The sequence below is a fragment of the Magnolia sinica genome, chromosome 19, assembly GCF_029962835.1.
Source record: "Magnolia sinica isolate HGM2019 chromosome 19, MsV1, whole genome shotgun sequence".
NCBI lineage: Eukaryota > Viridiplantae > Streptophyta > Magnoliopsida > Magnoliales > Magnoliaceae > Magnolia > Magnolia sinica.
In genome coordinates this window covers 38,997,938-39,020,131 of record NC_080591.1, presented here as the reverse complement: position 1 = coordinate 39,020,131, position 22,194 = coordinate 38,997,938, and the positions used below count along the sequence as shown (strand labels likewise).

The following is a 22,194-nucleotide window of genomic DNA, read 5'->3' as shown; positions in this document are numbered from 1 at the left end:
AATCATGACATCACAGAAAATAAGTGCACATAATAAGTTTCCTTTTAATATGGTCCTAATTTATGGCACTGTCTGACTGAACTGATGTAAGTATATTCAAAGTCAATTCATATAATTCAAAAATGTAAAGAAGACATTTATGGAAACACAACCAATACATTCAAAAGCAAAAGAACAACTACAAATTTAGAAATATACCAATGAATGATGTGTGGTTGTGGCTCAAAACCACATAAAGCTACAGTGTGGCTCAAAATCATAATCTTCATCTCAACACGGTTGGGAATAGTACTGTTGCTTTACCAATCAACAGTATTGTGCATAGGTCATAGTAGAATGGTACCAGTGAAGATACTCTCTAACATAACACCACTACTCATCCTCTTCGATCTAAACTAGTATGCCCATCTATGGGTGCTGCGTAACCGTAACAGTCTGTGACCGATATGATCTGGGATGGGTATATATGCAGTTTATGAATATTCATATTATGGATATCCCTACTCGTATGCGGAAGTGAACCCCTAAATGTAGTTGAAAAACGATGTTTTGTAACTGTTGGAGTCACTTGCCGCATATCCATATTGTGGCACAAAAATTAAACTACCCTCGTGTCTATGATCCATATCCATACTATGACACAAAACTTGAGCTACCCTACCGCCACCATGATCTAGAACTAGAACCACCTCGCTTCTAACAAACACTTGTCCCCCAGGCACTGTGCCTTTATCTCCTCAAAATCTACCAGCTTTTGGGTCTGTTTCTTTAGTAGCTTCCAATGCTTGCATGCTTTATTAATGACAAGGCGGGACCATGGTTCTCTTGGGCGAGTGCCATGGTCAATGTCTCGAGTGGCATGATTAAAACCCCTCCCCAGTAAGCGGGCTAAGAGGCCTCTGAGATTGACTCCCAAATCGAGTCTCGTTGTCATTGCCACCACCATCATCATTACCATCGTCAACCTCGTCACCATCATCGTCATCGTCATCATTACTAGACCCATCACCTGCATCGCTCTCCATCTTGTGTCGAGTGTTGGATAAGGTCTCGCCACCACATGTCCCACGTGGTAGTGACTACCGCAAGCTGCCCTCCAAACTCCTTGTTAACGGGTCAAAAGCTTCGGGAGATCAAGCCCGCTATACATAAGTGTCAACATCAATCCCTTGTGACATTGCCTCCTTTGTTACATGCAGCTTTGGTTGCCCATCTTAAGTGTCCAAGTCATTTGACTTAACCCACTCATAAAGTGGGTCCTTGTATCATCGTCAATATATTCATGTTGATCGATCGTCATCAAGTCCAATGGGTCCTGTGCTTTTCTTCTCCGTCCCATGCGTAGCAACCTCTCTCATAGCTTTATGTTGTAGTGGCAATACACTAGCTTCTGAAGCCATTCGTAACCAAGTCTGTTGCACTTGTTCGTATGAATGAGAAAGAAAGTGCTTCAATTTCTTTCACAGGTTGAGGATGAAACCACCTATGCAAGCATACAGACAACCAAACACTATAAAGTCTCACAGTCGCAACAATACATGACCCACCATTCGCCTACAAAATAGATAATTTTTCCTTAGGGCCTATTTGATTTTCCATGATACATGTAAATCCTGGTCAATAACTAGTTATTACTTTTTCACCTTGTTTGAAAATGTGAGAGTAATTCCACCTCGAAAATCGATACAATTGTGTTGACTTAAATATGTGGACCCCACAGTAATGTATATAATATATTTGCACCGTCCATCTATTTTATTAGAATATTTTGGGGCATGAGCCAAAAAATGAGGCAGATCTAACACTCAAATGGCCCACACGAAAGAAAATAGTGGCCTTAATTCTTCCATCGTTGAAAGTTATTTCTTTCATTGGGCCCACATTGAGGTTTTTTCCCGTTCATAGGGTCACACAAACATGGATAAGGGGAAAACACAAATATCAGCTTGATCCAAAACTTTTAAGGGCCCCAAGAAGTTTTTAATGGTAGGCGTTCAATTCCCACTGTTTCCTGTGGTATGGTCCACTTGAGCTTTGGATCTGCCTCATTTTTTTTTTGCTCGTGCCCTAAATTCAGCTAGCATAACAAATGAGCGGTGTGGATAAGTAACATACATCACGATGGGCCCCACATTGATTTTGTAAATTCCTCGATTAAGTGTTAAAAAAGTAAGTTGTCACATCCGCATTGGGAAAGATGTGGTAATTACCTAGGTAAATAATTATTACCCATTTACATGGTAATTAGTTACAGTTGAGCCGAAAAATCAAACAGGCCCTTGGTTTTGTATGTACTATTAAAATATGAAAAGTAACTTTTAAGTTGTAAGAGATAACTAATACAACAACTCACATGCCATCATCTAGCTCCTCGCCCTTCGCACGTCGTCATCACACCCAAACATTCCAACAACATCATGAAATTAAACAATCTATTAATGGCATTTAGCATTAAGTGTCAATATAAAGTTTTTTATGAAGTTAGAGAAGAGGTAAGTGCAAAACATGTTTACCTCATTGCCAAAGTTGCCTTTTCCCAGACAATTGGGGATAGCTTCTCATATCCCTCATGTACAACCTTCTTCAAGCTACTGTCTTCAAAGTGTCTAAGACCGTAGTGGTATTTGGGATTCAGCAAGTATGCTAAAACCCAACACGATGCAAATATTCACATATCAATGCAATAAAATAGCCAAAAATAGCCATAAATGCTATGCAAAGAATTAGTAAAGTACTTAAGCGTATAGAGAATTAAAAATAAATAATGTAAGTACTTACCAACCTGATGAAGTGGCTGCTAAATGGTCATTTTGCAACGGTCATCGATTTTTGTATGCACCCATTTCTATGTATTAAGAGCTTTAGCCTTGATGGCTTCTTTCATTAACTGCATGAATGTATACAAGGATCCCATCAATGGATATGTCTCATTATCCATCGTCCTCAACACTATATATATGGGCTTTAGAATACCCACTACATCGCACACGCTTTCCCAGAAGGCATTGCTCAATACAAGCTCCTCAATCATTCGAGCTAGTCTCTTTCCACTCTGATTCCAATATGCATACTCCCTAGAGCTGAAAAGCTCTCGCAACCCTTGCTTGTATTTTAGGAGGCTATGTAGGACGATGTAATTTTTGGTGAACAGTGACACCCTGGACTGCACTATATCCTCACCACACCTCTTATGCATCTTGAATAGTAACCAGGTGTGGTTGTAGATGAAATTTGTGTTCAACCATGCATCGCTAATCACAACCTTCACCGAAGGCCTATCCCCTATCGCCTCTAAGGGCCTGGTTGATTTTCCAAATCCACTATAAATACCATGTAAATGGGTAATGATTATTTCCTTAAGTAATTACCGCATGGTACCCAATGCTTGATTTGACCCACCTACTTTTTGAACACTAAAATAGGAGGTGTGAAATATATGTGGGGCCCACCATAATATATGTGGCTTATCCACACCGTCCATCTGTTACGCCAAATGAATTTAAGGCATGAACCCAAAAATGAGGCAGATACAAAGCTCAAGTGAACGACACCACAGGAAAAAGGGAATTGAAAACCTACCGTTAAAAACTTCTTAGAGCCACTATTTCCTTTGGTGTGGGCTACTTGAGTGTTGGATCCATCTCATTTTTTGGCTCATGCCTCAATATGTTCCGATAAAAAGGATGGACGGCACGGATATATCATATATATCACGGTGGGGTCCACAATTTAAATCAGTCCTTTTGGACCGGTTTTCGAAGTAGAAATATTATCATATTTCAAACAGGGTGAAAATGTAATAATTGCTCATTTACCAAGTATTTACCGAGGATTTTAAAAATCAAACCGGCCCTAACATGAGATCTATGTAATGAGTTGCGCAGGGGGTCCAGTACATATGGTACTTCTTCATTAACTCCTTCCCCACCTTCACAAATGCGCTTCCATTGTCTATAACAAATTGCACGTTGTTCTTTCTCCCAATGTCTTTCATGACATTATGCATCAACCCATAGATGTAACATGAGTTTTATCTTATTATTGCCATTTATAGACTTTAAGAAACCGTCCATCCCCTATAGTAGACCATAAAATATATGATCGACATCCTCGTCAGTCCGATCTACCCATCACAACATCTCCCATGATGGATGAAACTCATCCATATAACGCTACATGTCAGCATATTCATCTTAATATTTGCTCACTATCTCATGTGGCGTGGGTGGCACCACACCCTCACCCCCACGCTGCACTTCAGTAATCATATTCTTGAAGCATGGGCTCACTGATGTATTCACGGGGATGTGATAATAAATAACAATTTTACAATGACCTTTCTCACCTTCCTCACATCCCCTCCACTAAACATTTCCTTCAATTTCTTTTATGTTCCCCCTACCTCTTTGTACTACTAGTACATTCTCATATCTAGTACCCGCATGCCACTACTACGGCCCAAACCTCATATTCCTCCCCTCGTACTCCCCTCTCCACCCCCTATCACCGCCCCCTGCTCCACTCCCCCCACCACACTCCTGCGTAGACCCATCAAAAGTGGGCCCACTCGCCTCTCCTAATCCCTCTCTCACTCACCCCATAAATACTCTTCAACGGCGTGTCTATAATCAAGATTGTCCTCCTCATCCAAATCCATTACATCCTCAAGAACCCGCGATGCCTGCCCTAACTCATCCCTAATCTCCCTCCCGTGTAGCACTTTTGTCGCTAATCTTTATACGTTTTTTCAACACATCCTTTGGGCATCTTGAGCAGTCAATAACATTCTGATACCCTCCTAAATGTTCCTTCAAGCGTGTTACTCCCCCACTCTTCATTACGTGGCCACATAAATTGCATCGGGACCCGAATTGATTTTCAGGAATAGGGGCCCCATACTTCTATACGATGTCAGGTTGTCCCAACATATTCTATCTACAAATGAGCACTACATTAACATATGAAGTGTACTTACATCCATAATTCTTAACGGAATCTAACCACCAATCAAATTGAATATTTGAAAAAAAAAATCAATTTTAATATTCTTTAAATATTTTTTAATTAAAATATTAATTAGATTTTTCAAAAAATCAGCAAATGCTCCTAAATGCTCTAAAATTGGGACCAATTAACCGTTGATAAAAGAGAAATTTTGAAAAAAAGAAAAGAAGAAGAAGTGATTTTAAATATTTTTATAACTAACAATTAATTAAGAAAATATTTTTTTTCGAAAAATCTCCGAAACAACAACAATCGGTATAGGTCTGATACATGTTTCATTTTGTGTTCGGGCACCTAAGATTGCAACTAATTTGGGAGAAATTTGGATATTTTCAATTATTCCCTAATTTCCCCCTAAATCAGACTACCTACCCCCAAATCCCAAAATTGGAGTGTATATGATTATTTCATCAAACACTCCTAAATACTCCAAAATTGGGTCCAATTGACCACTTATAAAAAGTGGAATTTCAAAAAAATTATTTTAAACTAATTTTTAATTTTAAAAAAAAATTCTAACAAATCTCCAAACCAACCAAAAAAATCAATAGGTAAGGTTTGATACGTGTTTGACTACGTGTTTGGATAGTAAGATTTCAACCAAATTGGGAGAAATTGTAGAATTTTCAAAATTTCCCAATTTCTCCCAAATCTAGCCACCTACCCCTCAAAATCAAAGCTCCAAATTCATGTTTTTCATGCAAAATATGAATAATCATGCATTTCTACATTTGGCACAATTTTAAAATGATTTACATCAATAGAAATGGATCAAAAGGCGAAAATGCTCACCGAATAAAAAATGGCTCCAAATCGACTTTGATCTTGATTCCAATTGTAAAATGTTGTTTTTCTTCCAAAGGATTCAGAAGGATGGAGCAAAATCTATAATAGATGGTTTTAGAAGTCGACAGAAACCAAGGAAAAGGGGATAATGGGATTTTTGCCTTTTTTTGCTCCCGAACTGGACTCCCCAAGCGTAAATATCGTCAATACCAAGAATTTTTTCTAGAGTTGGTGCGATATATCATGATACTTGCGATAAATTGCTGTAACGTATAATATTATGCAATATTTCATGCAACACCAAAAATTAGAGACAATACATATGTGTGTCATATTGTTAACCTACAACAATCATTAGTCGATATTGACGACAATACATATGTTCTAATTTGCATTGGCCACTTCATCTGGCTATATTGGTTTGCGTGGAGTCTGTGGTGAACGTATTTGGGCATGGTGCTTCCCATGGTGAGAGAGGCGGTAGATTTTCAAGGGAAGGTAAAGGTGGTTGTGGTGGTAGAGGAGACTTACATGCACTCATTGTGGCCTAACGAATTATGCTCCAGATTTTTGTTGGGATCTTCATGGAAAACCTCCAAGGGCTGATCAAGCCCTTATGGTTGAGGATGTTTCCATGGATGTCATACTTGCCACTTTTATTTCGTCGAATACTGATGGCGATTAAATTAGTGTTACACTATCACAGGAAGAATATGTGTGGTTCCTCTCTTCTAGTGGCTCTTATATCCAACAATGTTCCTTCCACCTCAACAACCACTTTGGCCCAGTCAGGTAAAGCGTGCCTCTTGTCACCCTATCCCTCTTTTTGGATCATTGAATTTGGGTCGTCAAATCATATCTCCGGTAATCACAATTCTTTTTCTTCCTTTAATTGTGTTTTATTGAATATGTCTATTACATTAGCCGATGGTACCTCATCCATCATTGTTGGACTTGGTTCTACTCAACCTAATGTATTAGTTTCCTTATCTTTTGTTCTATATGACTCTAAATTTTCTTTTTATCTTCTATTTGTAAGTAGACTAACGAAACCTTTAAACTACTATGTCTACTTCTTTCCCACTTATTGGGTCTTTCAAGACCTTAAGATGGGCAAGACGATAGGTTAAGATCATAAGAGGAATGGTTTGTACTACTTATAGAAAGAATCAATAGGTGTGATAGTGCTTTAGTGCTTCCCGAGGGTTTTGCAATTCAATGGCATCGTCGTTTAGGTCATCCATCTTTCCAAAAACTATAAACTCTTATTCCAACTCTCCAAAGGTGTCTAATTTAGAGTGTTAAGCGTGTCAGCTGAGTTAACATCATAAAGTCAATTTTCCATCTAGAATTGATTTAAGAAGTGATCCTTCATTTAAATTAGTTCATTATAATGTGTGGGACCGGCTCGAGTCCCTAGCTTAGTAGGTTTTAAGTACTTTATTCTCTTTGTTGATTATTTTAGAATGATGTGGTTATATCTAATGAAGCATAGGTTAGAAGTCTTTCATGTATTTCATAATGAAATCAAACTCAGTTTGGTGCAAAGTTGTGTATGTTTAGATCAGATAATGCCTTGGAATTTATTTTACAGGATATTCAGACCTATTTATAAAGTCAGGGTATTATTATTCATTAGACCTCTTATGCTTATGTAACTCGATAAAATGGGGTGCTTAAGCACAAGAATAGACATCTAATTAAAGTTACTCGTGCATTGTTATTACAAATGAATGTCCCACAGCTTTTCTAGGGGATGCAATCCTTATTGTGTGTCATTTAATCAATAAGATGTTCTTGTCGATTTTAAATGGAAAAATATTGTGTCGTTTTTTGATCGACCAATTTTCTTTGTTCCTCCCAAAGTGTTTGGTTTTACTTGCTTTATTTATTTGTTTGGGTTTGGTCAAGCTAAACTTGTGCTTCGTTTCAATTAAATGCATTTTATATATATATATATATATATATATATATATATATATATATATTCTCGCAGTAAAAAAGGTTATCAATGTTGTTCTCCTTCACTTAAAGAACATTTTGTGATAGCCGATGTTACCTTTTTTAAAAATGTCACACTCTATGTTAAAAATGAACATGCTATCGAAGCCACGTCTATAGAAGATCCTTTGCTTAATGTATTTCCTTTAGATTTTGACATTGGAGTGTTACCACCTCAGAAGGATTTCACACAGACATAGTATAGGAAAAGGAGAAAAGATCAAGTATTATAAACTATTCCTTCTCGGTCTACAAAATCGACTACTGCACCCACTAAGCTTCTTACTCCTTTTGATTCTCCAAAGATTGTCAGTGATCTACCTATTGCAGTTCGTAAAGGTAAATGTTCATGTGTTACTCACCTAATTCCCAATTTTGTTACCTTTAGCCACTTGTCCACAAATTATCTTAAGTTGGTGATGGGGACATCACGCGCACACGCACACACGCCGCCCCCTACGCACGTACGGAAGGAGAGGGAGGGCCCCACCATCGATTTGGCTCAATAACGACGTCCAGGGAGGGCGTCCTAGTTAGAAGACGGGGTTTTGGTTCATTAGAGTGGGCCCGATGATGCGGGACATGAAAAATTAAATATGATATGCAAGATTTTAGGCTTAGATCCTACCAATTCAGAAACAATCACACAAATTCCACGTCCCACATGAAAATCCAAACATTCAATTAAAAAGGGGAATCTATGCGGGTCCAAGCCGACACAGGCTAGGACTGGACCAATAAAAATTATAAACCAAACGATGTCAAAGGGAAATAAAATCAACTACTCATGCATAAAAATCAGTCTCTAATTCAAGGGATTCCCTAATTTCAATTCAAGGAACCCTAAGGTGATAAAAAGGGGCAAATCAATTAGGGATCATGTAATCTAAGGTTAAGATTCATGAAAAACGGCTATGAGAGGATAAAAGAGGATAAAAACCTGAGCTAAAAGATGATCCCGCGTGTGGATAGCAACAATGGCCCAGACGGACGTGTGTGTGATCCCGGCTGCACGTGTGTGGGGCCCACTATTCAAAAAAGGCCACCTTGGCCCTGGTCGGCCAGGGATGGACTCCAAAACCCCCAAATCTCAGCTCGATCCGATGTACGGTTTGTGCGTGGTGCTCCGCCGAAATTTCAGCTCGCTTGTGGGCCGAAATCTGGAAATCTGTTGTAATGAAGAAATCTGATGCAACAAAAGGACAAATTCGAAGTACGGATGGTGGGGGAAGATGGAAAAAAATATGATGGAAGATGGGGGTGAATTGGGATCGATGTGGCTTCGCACCACGGTAGTTAGCCCTTCGAAAAGGGAGGGCTTCGCACCCACTTTTGAATTCTTCCACAACTCACGAAGAGAGCAGAAAAATAAAGCAAGAATTTTTTATTAACTTCAATCAATGAAAAGAACTACAAGGGGTGCCTATTTATAGGGAGAACCCTATACCCAAAAACTCGCACCATGTGCAACACCTATTACTTGGCGATGAAGTAAATTAAAATAAAAACCAAACAAGGAAATCTAAAGCGTTCACGATGTTCTAAATAATAACGATAAGCAAAACCTAAAATATAAAACCAATCCGACGAGTGGGCCACGATCATGAGATCCCATGGTGGGCTTTTCTTGACTATCGGGCCACTTTTCTGAACCAAAACTTGACTTTTAACTAGGAGGCCCTCCCTGGACGTCGTCATTGAGCCAGATCGATGGTGGGGTTATCCTTCTACGTACGTACGTGCGTAGGGGGGCGGCATGAGTGCGCGTGTGCGCGTGATGTCCCCATCAATTCTCCCCGGCTGCAAAGATTTCGCCACTGGCGAAATAAAACTCTTGAACCGCTCCAGGATGTCAGGATCAAGTCTCTGAAGCTCCTCCTCAATGAGCCACATGCTGTCTGAAGCTGGGCGTGACTTCCATTTAACCACGTACTTCTAAAACCCGCCGTCCGACGTTGAAACTATCTGATGGTCTAGGATATCATCTATTTCCTTTTTGGGTGTGTAAAGGTTAGGTATGTGAGATAGAGACTGGGAAAATGAGTTGGTAAGGATAGGTATGGGAGGTAGAGGCTGAGAAGATGGGTTGACACGAGTAGGTATGGGAGGTAGAGGCTGGGAACATGGGTCGGGATGGGTAAGTATGAGACGTAGAGGCTGAAAAAATGGGTTGGGAAGAGTAGATATGGGAGGTAGAGGCTGGGAAAATGGGTCGGGACGGGTAGGTATGGGACGTAGAGGCTGAAAAAATGGGTCGGGAAGGATAGGTATGGGAGGTAAGAGGCTGGGAAGAAAGGTTGGGAAGGGGACATGGTTCAAGGGATAAATATGGAGAATCAGGATAGGTGGGCGAAGGGTTGGACAAAGTATTAGTGGTCCCCTGAAAAGTAACTAAATCCTCCACATCGGATGTGAAACTAATTCCCATGGAAGGTGGAAGATCTACCTCATACACATTGAGACCGTTTCGTTTTATAATTTTGACGGGTCCAGCGCTACACGCGTGTAACTTACGAACGACCCTCGAAGGATACCGCTTGGGCCTGATGCAGACTATCACAGAGTCCCCAATATTGAATCCTTTGAAACATTTATACTGGTTTGTAAAAAATGTGCAATGTTCATTATTAGTCATGATCTTCTGCCTGATTTCTTAATGCCATGAATGAATGTGATGCGCAAAGGACTCTGCAGACTCTGACAACCTATGGGACAGTGACATAGGGATAAGATCAATAAGTTTCCTAGGTTTATAATCAGTAACGACTTCACGAGAACTTAGACCTGTGGACCTATCGACAAAATTATTCAACGTAAACTCGGTTGTAGGTATTACGGTGTCCCATGTTCTGGTGTGCTCTATATCCCTCCTAGGGGACTCATCTTGTAGATCATCAGGACAAACATCACGAAACTCATCCACAACCGAAATGACCTCAGTGGGTAACTCTACACTAACATCTGGTGCACTCTCTCCAGTCACAAGGCTGCACATGTTGTACCCCTCAAAATAGTGGTCTTGATGTTCTTCATGGGGTAGGTACACGGATGCACGCCCATAACTGATTCCATGGCCAACTCCATTCATTGGTCTATCCTTCAGGCCACCTGCCTGAGATTGGACATCTACCCTAATGGTGGGGTTTGTCTTGGCGATGGTCTTTAGTCGGGCAATGCGTTCATCAAGCTACTCAAAGCTTGGTCCATTTCCAACCACTTAATCATAAACTCCAACTTCTGGGACAACTTGTTTAGTGACTCTTGCAATTGTTCCATGTTTAGTGTAGGGTGTCAACCAAAATTCAGCAATATAGTTGTCAAAATATAAGAGTTTTTTTTTTTTTTTAATTTTAATTTTAAGAATCGACCTAGTTTCTAAAAAATGAAAAAGGAAAGTTTCTAAAGAAACAAATTAGGAAAGCTTTTAAAAAAAAAAACAATTTAGAAAAGTTTCTAAACAAAAAACAACCTAGTTTCTAAAGAAAAAGAAAAAAGGAAAGTTGCTAAAAATAGAAAGTAAGTTAGTTTCTAAAAAAGAAAAAGAAAAGTAAATTAGTTTCTAAAAAAGAAAAAGGAAAGGAAATTAGTTTCTAAAAACAGATTAAGAAAGTTTCTAAAAAATTAGTTTATAAAAAAACAGAAAATGAAAGTTTCTAAACCTAGAAATAGAAAACTAAGTTAATTTGTAAAATAATTCAAATAAGGGGATAACAAAAAATTTCAGCAGCTTATTTCAGGGTTTATGGACCTCTAAACAGCCATATATGATGAGAATTGATGCGTAATGGACATAAACAACCAAACCCTAAACATGTAATGAATTCCCCTACAAGAACCCTAGGCTCTAATTCCAAATTTGATGCAGGACATGAAAAATTAAATATGATATGCAAGATTTCAGGCTTAGATCCTACCAATTCAGAAACAATCACACAAATTCCACGTCCCACATGAAAATCCAAACATTCAATTAAAAAGGGGAATCTATGCGGGTCCAAGCCGACACAAGCTAGGACTGGACTAATAAAAATTATAAACCAAACGATGTCAAAGAGAAATAAAATCAGCTACTCATGCATAAAAATCAGCCCCTTATCCAAGGGATTCCCTAATTTCAATTCAAGGAACCCTAAGGTGATAAAAAGAGGCAAATCAATTAGGGATCATGTAATCTAAGGTTAGGATTCATGAAAAACGGCTATGAGAGGATAAAAGAGGATAAAAACCTGAGCCAAAAGATGATCCCGCGTGTGGATAGCAACAATGGCCCAGACGGACGTGCGTGTGATCCCGGCTGCACGTGTGTGGGGCCCACTATTCAGAAAAAGGCCACCTTGGCCCTGGTCGGCCAGGGATGGACTCCAAAACCCCCAAATCTCAGCTCGATCCGATGTACGGTTTGTGCGTGGTGCTCCGCCGAAATTTCAGCTCGCCTGCGGGCCGAAATCTGGAAACCTGTTGTAATGAAGAAATCTGATGCAACAAAAAGACAAATTCGAAGTACGGATGGTGGGGGAAGATGGAAAAAAAGATGATGGAAGATGGGGGGCTTCGCACCACGGTAGTTAGCCCTTCGAAAAGGGAGGGCTTCGCACCCACTTTTGAATTCTTCCACAACTCATGAAGAGAGCAGAAAAATATAGCAAGAATTTTTTATTAACTTCAATCAATGAAAAGAACTACAAGGGGTGCCTATTTATAGGGAGAACCCTATACCCAAAAATTCGCACCATGTGCGACACCTATTACTTGGCGATGAAGTAAACTAAAATAAAAACCAAACAAGAAAATCTAAAGCGTTCACGATGTTCTAAATAATAATGATAAGCAAAACCTAAAATATAAAACCAATCCGACGAGTGGGCCACGATCATGAGATCACATGGTGGGCTTTTCTTGACTATCGGGCCACTTTTCTGAACCAAAACTTGACTTTTAACTAGGAGGTCCTCCCTAGACGTCGTCATCGAGCCAGATCGATGGTGGGGTCATCCTTCTACGTACGTACGTGCGTAGGGGGGCGGCATGAGTGCGCGTGTGCGCTTGATGTCCCCATCACCCGATAATCAAGTAAAGCCCATCATGGAATCTCATGATCGGGGCCCACTATTCGGATTAAGTTCATATTTTAGGTTTTGATTATTTATGTTATTTAAAATATCATGAACGCTTTAGATTTCTTTGGTTAGTTTTTGTTTTGGTTTACTTCATCGCCAAGTAATAGGTTGCGCACATGACGCGAGTTTTGGGGTATAGGGTTTTCCTTATAAAGAGGCACCCCTTGTAGTTATTTTGATTCATTGACTTTTAATAAAAATTCCTGCAAGTTTTTTTTTTTTACGTTATGAGTTTCTGAGTTGTGGAAAAATTCAAGTGAGTGCGAAGCCCTCCCTTTTCGAAGAGCTAACTACCGTGGTGCGAAGCCACATCTATCCCCATCCACCCCTACCCGCTTCCATCCATATATCTCACCTTCTACAGCCATCCTCGCCTCGAATCCATCAGTTTTGTAGCGGATCTTCTCCTTACAGACAGTTTCCAGAACTGGCCCTGCATGAGGGCTAAAACTTAGGCGGAGCACCGCGCACAGCCCGTAACTCGGATTGCCCTGAAACTTTGGGGGTTTGGAGCACATCCCTGGCCAACAAGGGCCAAGGAATCAGTTTCCGGGTGTGGGACCCGCTTGCACGTGCAGCCAGGCTAGCACGTACATGCATCAGGCCTCGGGCCGCTGTCCGCTCGTGGGATTTGTCTCCCGGTTTAGGTTTTCTCTTATTTTCCCCTTTTCATACCTATTTTCATAAACCCTAACCCTAGATTGCATTACCCTTAATTTATTTGCCCTTTTTTTTCACCCTAGGGTTCCTTGAGTTAAAATTAGTGAATCCCTTGGATTAGGGACTGATTACTGTGCATGTGTGGATGATTATTTCTTATCTTTGAGTATCATTTGGTTCATAATTTTTATTGATCCAACCCTAACATGTGTAGGCCTGGACCCGCATGAGTTCCACTTAATTGAATGTTTGAACTTTCATATGGGATATGGAATTTGTGTAATTGCTTCTGAACTAACGTGATCTTAAGCCTGAAATCTCTCACATCATATTTGAATTTCATGTCCTGCATCAAATTTGGTATTAGAGCTTAGGGTTCTTATAGGGGAATGCATTACATGTTTAGGGTTTAGTTGTTTATGTCCATTACGCATCAATTCTAATCATATATGGCTGTTTAGAGGTTCATAAACCCTGACATAAGCTGCTAAAATTTTCTATTATCCCCTTATTTGAATTATTTTAGAAATTAACTTAGCTTTTTATTTCTAAGTTTAGAAACTTTCTTTTTCTGTTTTTAGAAACTAATTTTTTAGAAACTTTTTTAATCTGTTTTTAGAAACTAATATCCTTTCCTTTTTCTTTTTTAGAAACTACTTTACTTTCCTTTTTCTTTTTTTAGAAACTTTCCTAATTTGTTTTTAGAAACTTTCCTTTTTCTTTTTTTTTTTAGAAACTAGGTTTTTTTTTTTTTTTTTAGAAACTTTCCTAATTTGTTTTTTTTAGAAACTTTCCTTTTTCGTTTTTAGAAACTAAGTTGTTTCTTTAAAAAAAAAAAAATCTTATATTTTGATGACTATATTGCTGAATTTTGGCTTGCACCCTACACTAAACATGGAGCAACTGCTAGAATCATTAAACAAACTGTCTCAGCAGATTGAGTCTCTAGGTAAGCGCTGGGAACAACATATAGACCAACGCTTTGAACAATTTGATGTGCGCATTACCCAACTAAAGGCCTCCACCGAGGCAAACCCCACCATTGGGGTGGATGTCCAATCTCAGGCAGGTGGCCAGGAGGATAGACCAATGAATGGAGTTTGCCAAGGAATCAGTTATGAGCGTGCACTTGTGCACCCAACCCATGAGGGACATCAAACCACTATTTTGAGGGGTACAACATATGCGGCCTTGTGGCTAGAGAGAGTGCACCAGAGGCTAGTGTACAGTTACCCACTGAGGCCATTCCGGTAGTGGATGAGTTTCGTGATGTCTGTCCTGATGATTTTCCAGATGAGTCTCCTCCTAGGAAGGATATAGAGCACACCAAAACATGGGACACTTTAATACCTACAGCCGAGTTTGCGTTTAATAGTTCTGTCGATAGGTCCACAGGTCTCGGTCCTTATGAAGTCATTACTGGTTATAAATCTGAGAAACCTATTGATCTTGTCCCTATGTCACTGTCCCATAGACCGTCAGAGCATGCAAAGTCTTTTGTGCATCACATTCATTCATGACATCAAAAAATCAGGCAAAAGATCACTACTAGTAATGAACATTACAAATTTCTGCAGACCAGCATAAATGTTTTAAGGAATTCAATGTAAGGGACTTTGTGATGGTCTGCATCAAGCCCGAGCGGTATCCTCCAGGGGCCGTTCGTAAGTTACAGCGCATAGCGCTGGACCCTTCAAAATTATAAAACAAAACAGTCTCAATGCGTATGTGGCAAATCTTCCACTCTCCATGGGAATTAGTTTCACATTCAACGTGGAGGATCTAGTTGCATTTAAAGGAGCTATTGATGCATTGTCCAACCTTTCGCCTAACCATCCTGATTCCCCAAACCTTTCTCTTGATCCATGACCCCCTCCTGACCCATTTTCCCAGCCTCTACGTCCCATACCTACCCGTCCCGGCCTATTTTCCCAACCTCTACCTCCCATATGTACTCTTCCCGACCTTTCTTCCCAGCCTCTACCTCTCATACCTAGCCTTCACACACTCTGAGAGGAAATAGAGGATATCCTGGACCATCAGATAGTTTCAACATCGGACGGTGGGTTTCAGAAGTACCTGGTTAAATGGAAGTCATGCCCAGCTGCAAACAGCACGTGGCTCATTGAGGAGGAACTTCAAAGACTTGATCTTGACATCCTGGAGCAGTTCAGGAGTTTTATTTCGTCAGTGGCGAAATCTTCGCAACCAGGGAGAATTGATGGGGACATCATGCGCACACAAGCCGCCTCCAATGCACATACAGAAGGAGAGGGAGGGCCCCATTGTCGATCTGGCTCGATGACGACGTCCAGGGAGGGCCTCCTAGTTAGAAAACGAAGTTTTGGTTCATTAGAGTGGGCCCGATAATCAAGTAAAGCCCATCATGGGATCTCATGATCGGGGCCCACTGGTCAGATTAAGTTCATATTTTAGGTTTTGATTATTTATGTTATTTAGAATATCATGAACGCTTTAGATTTCTTTGGTTAGTTTTTGTTTTGGTTTACTTCATCCCCAAGTAATAGGTTGCGCACATGGCGCGAGTTTTGAGGTATAGGGTTTTCCCTATAAATAGGCACCCCTTGTAATTCTTTTGATTCATTGAAGTTTAATAAAAATTCCTCCAAGTTTTTTTTTCTACTCTCAGAGTTTTTGAGTCATGAAAAAATTCAAGTGGGTGCGAAACCCTCCCTTTTCGAAGGGTTAATGACTGTGGTGCGAAGCCACATCTATCCCCATCCGCCCCTACCCTCTTCCATCCATATATCTCACCTTCTACAGCTATCCTCGCCTCAAATCCATCAGTTTTGTAGCGGATCTTCTCCCTACAACCAGTTTCCAGAATCTAGCCCTGCAGAAGGGCTGAAATTTCGACGGAGCACCGCGCACAACCCGTAGCTCGGATCGCCCTGAAACTTTGGGGGTTTGGAGCACACCCTTGGCCAACAAGGGCCAAGGAATCGGTTTCCGGGTATGGGACCCGCTCGCACGTGCGGCCAGACTAACATGCACATGCGTCAAGCCCCGGGCCGCTGTCCGCTCGTGGGATTTGTCTCCCAGTTCAGATTTTCTCTTATTTTCCCCTTTTCATACCTATTTTCATAAATCCTAACCCTAGATTGCATTACTCTTAATTTATTTGCCCTTTTTTTTTCACTCTAGGGTTCCTTGAGTTGAAATTAGTGAATCCCTTAGATTAGGGACTGATTACTATGCATGTGTGGATGATTATTTCTTATCTTTGAGTATCGTTTGGTTCATAATTTTTATTGATCTAGCCCTAACATGTGTAGGCCTGGACCCGCATAGATTCCCCTTAATTAAATGTTTGGACTTTCATTTGAGATATGGAATTTGTGCAATTGCTTCTGAGTTAACATGATCTTAAGCCTGAAATCTCGCACATCATATTTGAATTTCATGTCCTGCATCAGTTGGCTCCTACCTTGTCTGTTGTTTCCATTCCCAAGTTAATACAGGAGGCATTATTGGATGAAGATTAGAAAAATGGCTATAGATGAGGAGATGGAAGCCGTGTGTTCCAATGATACCTAGAAAATAACTGATATTCCATTGGCTAAAACACCAGTCAAGTCTAGATGCGTTTACACTATAATTTTTGCCTTATTGATCAATTGATTGTTACAAAGCCAAGTTGGTTGTCAAGGGTTATACTCAAATCTATGGAGTAGATTATCTGGACACTTTTTCACTATTCTAAGGTCCAATTTGGTTCGATTTGTCATATCAATAGCTGCAAATCATGATTGCCCTCTCTTTCAGCTAGATATGAAGAATGTATGCCTACATGGAGTTTTACATGAAGGTCTTCATGGAGCAACCTCCTGGATATGTTGCTTAGGGGGATAATCTTCTAAAAGTGTGCAAGGTAAATGGGTTTATATATGCGTTGAAGCAATTACCATGAGCCTGTTTGAGAAGTTCTACAGTGTGGTGGTGTCGTATGGGTTGAAGAGGAGAAAAGCAAATCATTCAATTTTCTGAAAGCATACTAACTCTAGTTGCATAGTACTTGTTGTGTATGTGGATGATATTATAGTAACATGTGATGACTTGGAGGGTTTTGAGAAGATATGAGAAGTCATATCTTTAAACTTAATTCAAATCAAAGACCTTGTCTTCTTTTTTTCTTTTTTCTTTTTTGGGCATTGAAGTGGCAAGATCTAGAGCCGAAATAAATTTATGTCAGAGGAAATATATTTATGACTTGTTGGAAGAGACAAGTATATTAGGTGTCAAACATGTAGACACACTGATGGTCCCTCACCTCAAACTTGAAGAAGGAGAGTTGTTAATTGATCCTGGTATGTATAGGAGACTTGTTGGCAAGCTCATCTATGTGACTGTTACTAAGCCTGACATTGCCTTTTCAATGAGTGTAGTTAGTCAATTTATGTAGTCCCAGGTCACCACATTTAATAGCAGTTATGAGGATCCTTAGGTACTTAAATTGTACACCCTAGGAAGGATATCCTATATAAATCTCATGGTCATCTCTAAGTAACTAGCAATTCAAATGCAGATTTTGCAGGGTCAAGACATGATAGGAGGTTGACTACAGGTTATTGCACCTTCCTAGTTAGTAATGTGGTTACACGGAAAAGTAAGAAGCAGAACATGGTTGCCAAGTCAAGTGTTGAAGTTGAATATTGGTCAATGGCACGCGCAACTTACGAACTTATCTAATTGAAATCTCTTCTCGAAGAATTGGGGTTTGTGGTTCAAGTTCCAATGCCTTACACTACAACAATCAAGCTCCTATACACATTGTCAATAACCCAGTGTTCCATGAGAGAATGAAGCATATAGATGTTAACTGTCATTTCATCCAAGACAAGATATCTCAAAAAGAGTCCCATACTCATATTTCATCCCATAACCTAATTACATATTTATTTACCAAAGCACTTGGGAAGGCTTAGTTCGAAAAGCTCATCTCCAAGCTGGATACACAAGATGTCTATGCTCCAGCTTGAGGGGAAGTGTTAAATCTGTCAAAATGAGAATGTTAATTGAGCTTAATATATGGGTTTTAGGAGTGTTTTTTGGGCCCATTGGTTATGTTTTAAGTCTTAGCTTAAGCAAGAGGGGCATATTTGTAATTTCACAAGTGGAGGACGTGTAGAAGCTAAAACAGCCAGCCGTCCTGCTCCTCTCTCTTCTCTCTTCCTTTCTCTTATTTTCTTTATTTTCCCTTTTATGTTACTGTTCTATACCACTTTGCAAGTTCTGTAGGCTTTTAGCCATGGCTTCTTTGCTTTCACTTAGGACCTTGTAAGTTGGCTATAAAGCCATATATGTAGGGGTTCATTAGAAAAACAATGAGGATGATGAGATTTTGATTGAATAAGTTCTTTTTTTTTCTTGCGATGGTATTTTTTTCTCTCGTTTTCTTTTCCTAGGTTTGCAATGGGATTCAAAACCCTCGAAGAATTATTCTTCCAGAACCTTTTGGTACGACTCCTTGGGGCTTTGTGCTGAGTGATTCTGCATGGTCATCTTTTTGCTAATTATTGGATTGATTGGAAACCCATCGGAGCATCTACAGATGGAATTGATTATCAAAGTGGCGCGTAAATAACTATCACCTTAGCTAGTGTTGTTAAAATTGTATGGACTTGTTTCAATTTTAATCATCATGGAAACTGACAATTCAAATTGAACCCTACTTGTCATAATCTTAAAGGAATGGATTTTTAACTTAAAATAGGCCGTCGTAGAGTTTCATGATTGTTAATGGTTTCAAAGTTTGTATTATATAAGAATAGAAGCCCAGGTAACCATGAATACTTTCTTTCGCGAGTGTGATTGCTTTGGATGCTCTATGGAGTTCATGCTGCATGTGCATGCCATGGAACATTGTAACTGAAACTGGTTTCTAATATGGAATTTTAGTATATGGTTGCTTAGGTCCTGCTTTCTCCTTGTTTTCATGAAGTTCCTGCTCATGAAACTGCTTCTGTTGTTATTTTTGCATGCTTGCATTGAGACTTTCTGATGTGTCCAAAGGGCACAGTTTGCAGGCTTGCTCCACAGTTATGGCGCAAATTTTGTGGATCCCAGAGGAAAACTTCTCGCTCGATCCTTTGACGTTCTAGGTCATGGCATCATCTTTCCTATACAATTACATTGCAGTTAATTTGTATCTTATATCATTTCTTGTCAATGCTAATCCTCACGATTGCCATGTTGCAGGTTTATATACAACATTTATATTTCAAAAGCCAGACCCCAATGTTGAGCCCCCAATAATGACTCCTAGATTGCAGGATGGAAGTCACATGCATGAAGAGGCAAGTGTTTCAAATCCAATATGTACCAATATCTTTCTTAGAAGAGAACAAGTTTCCTGTTTGTGACGAGCAGGGCACTTCCCTGTTGTGCACTGAGTTTATCCATGCAGGACACATGGTTGGTTTATCCAAGCCCTTAGTCCGATGGGCCCCATCATGGATGGACCATGCCCAAAAGTTCTCCCAAATTAAAAGATCCTATCCATCGAATATTGTGTTTTTTCTCCATTGAATGTGGACTGTTGGTGCATTTCTTCTTGACCATGTATTTGCAAGCCCACAATTGAAAGGTTAGAAGATTGTGTTGGACCAAAGCTGGATGGTCGCAATTTCAGGTCCTTAAATCCAGATCAAGCTCAATGGTTAGAAAGGGAATTTCAGGAGGAGGTTTAAAAGTGGTGTGGGAGATGGATTCTGATAAGGTGCCAGGCATGGATGGTTTTCTGTGAACTTCTTTGAAGAATGTTGGTAAACTACTAAAGAGGGAGTTATGCGTTTCATGATAGGGCCATTTTGAGTAAGCGGCTAAACTCCACTTTCCTAACCTTTATTCCAAAGATTGAGGGTGCGGCGGAGCTAAATGATTATCGCAGTTTGGTTGGGGTTGTCTATAAGATCTAAGATCTTGGCTAAGACGTTCATGAGATTAAGAGGTGCTTACTTCAATTACATCTCCTTTCCAAGGATCCTTTGTGAAGAAGAGACATGCATATTAGTGGCAAATGAAGCAATTGACTCTAGAAAGAGTGGGGAGGCTGGGTTACCATGCAAGGTTGACATGGAGAAGGCATACGACCATGTTGATTGGGAGTTTCTAATATATGCTCTTCAAAGGATGGGGTTTGGGGGCCTATGGATGAAGTGAATTAAAGAATGCATTCGTACAGCCTCCTTTTCCATCTTGGTGAACAATCTCCTGTGGGCTTCTTCCCTAGTTCGAGACGCTTGTGACTAGGGGACCCATTGTCCCCCATTCTATTCACAGTTGTGGCAGAAGGTTTAAGCATGATTATGAGTATAGAGACTTTTCTCTATGTTTGGTTAAAGGATTTGGAGTCAAAAGGCCGACGATGGAAATTTCTCATCTCCAATTCGTAGATGATACACTTACGTGAAGCGTCGAGGAATCAATTGACAATTGTCAAAGGGGTGCCAGGATCGGGCCTGAGAGTGAATTTGAGAAAAGCCAATTTGCGGAAGAAAAGGAGATGACCTCTTTTGCAGAGGTTTTGGGATGTAAAATGACCTTTCAGTGACATACCTCAGATTACCGCTTGGGGGAAACGACAACATTGCATCTAGGATCTAGTGGCGGAGAGAATTGAAAAGAGGCGTGTGAAACGAAAGTCTTCTTACCTATTCATGGGCGAAAGGATAACTCTCATAAACCCAACCCTCTCTAATCTCGTGGTTTACTTTCTTTCTTTGTTTAGTATGCCGGTGAGATTGGCTAGAAGATTGAGAAGCTCCAAAGGGATTTTTTATGGGAGGGTAGGGAGGAGGGGCATAAGTTTCATCTCATAAATTGGAAAGAGGTCCAAAAGGCAATAGTGGAAAGAGCTCTTGGTGTCGAGAGAGTGAGGGAGAAGAACTGGGCTTTGCTTGGAAAGTGGTGGTGGAGGTATGGGGATGAGCTGGAAGGCTTGTGGGGGGAGGTTATTGCTAGGAAGTATGGAGATTGGAGACAGGGAAGGAGGGTGGTTTCCAGAGATTGCTTCATCATCTAGAGGAGTTGCAAAAGTTTGGTAGACCATTAGTAAAATAAGAAGAGAGGTAAGTAGGGGAGGGCAGTCAATTCCAGGCAGAATTGAATACTTGATTAAGAGGGGGACCTGTTTTGTGGTGGGAATGGGTGGTAGAGTTCAATTTAGGAAGGATGTTTGGGTTGTAGATGCCCCATTGGCAAGTTCTTTCCCCTCATTCTCTCTAGCAATGAACAAGGGTCAAGGAGGCAAAGGGGTCCTTCGTGTGGAACATTGTTCTTTGAAGAAACCTTAATGAAGATGGACCAAGAGATTATGCTGCCCTTCAGAGTACTTGAGTGAGATAAGCTTACATGTGGGGGATAGCAATAGGACTTGGAAATGGTCAGCGAATGTAACTTTCTCATCCAACTACCTCCTTTTGTAGATGGATGATATTGGCCACCCCCGTTTCAAGGGCATTTAAGTGTGGAAGCTTCAAATCCCTCCTAGGTTCCAAGCTTTTCTGTGGAAGCTTCAAATCCCTCCTAGGTTCCAAGCTTTTCTGTGGATAGCTGTAATGAACAAGTTCCTAACAGTGGACAACCCGAAGAAGAAGAGAATTAT

At 40.2% G+C, this 22,194-nt stretch overlaps 1 protein-coding gene across 5 annotated transcripts in view; it reads left to right on the top strand.

Annotated features, from left to right (window-relative positions):
- LOC131234694 (mRNA cap guanine-N7 methyltransferase 2) overlaps positions 1-22,194 on the top strand; it is a 47,807-nt gene that overhangs the window by 23,497 nt on the left and 2,116 nt on the right. For 3 of the 5 annotated variants that reach the window (XM_058231626.1, XM_058231627.1, XM_058231625.1), the window contains 2 exons: positions 19,602-19,690; positions 19,788-19,885. In XM_058231626.1, the coding sequence (XP_058087609.1) occupies positions 19,602-19,690; positions 19,788-19,885 (187 nt within the window). The remainder of the gene's footprint in view (positions 1-19,601; positions 19,691-19,787; positions 19,886-22,194) is intronic. The other 2 variants (XR_009165746.1, XR_009165747.1) reach the window with 2 other exon arrangements.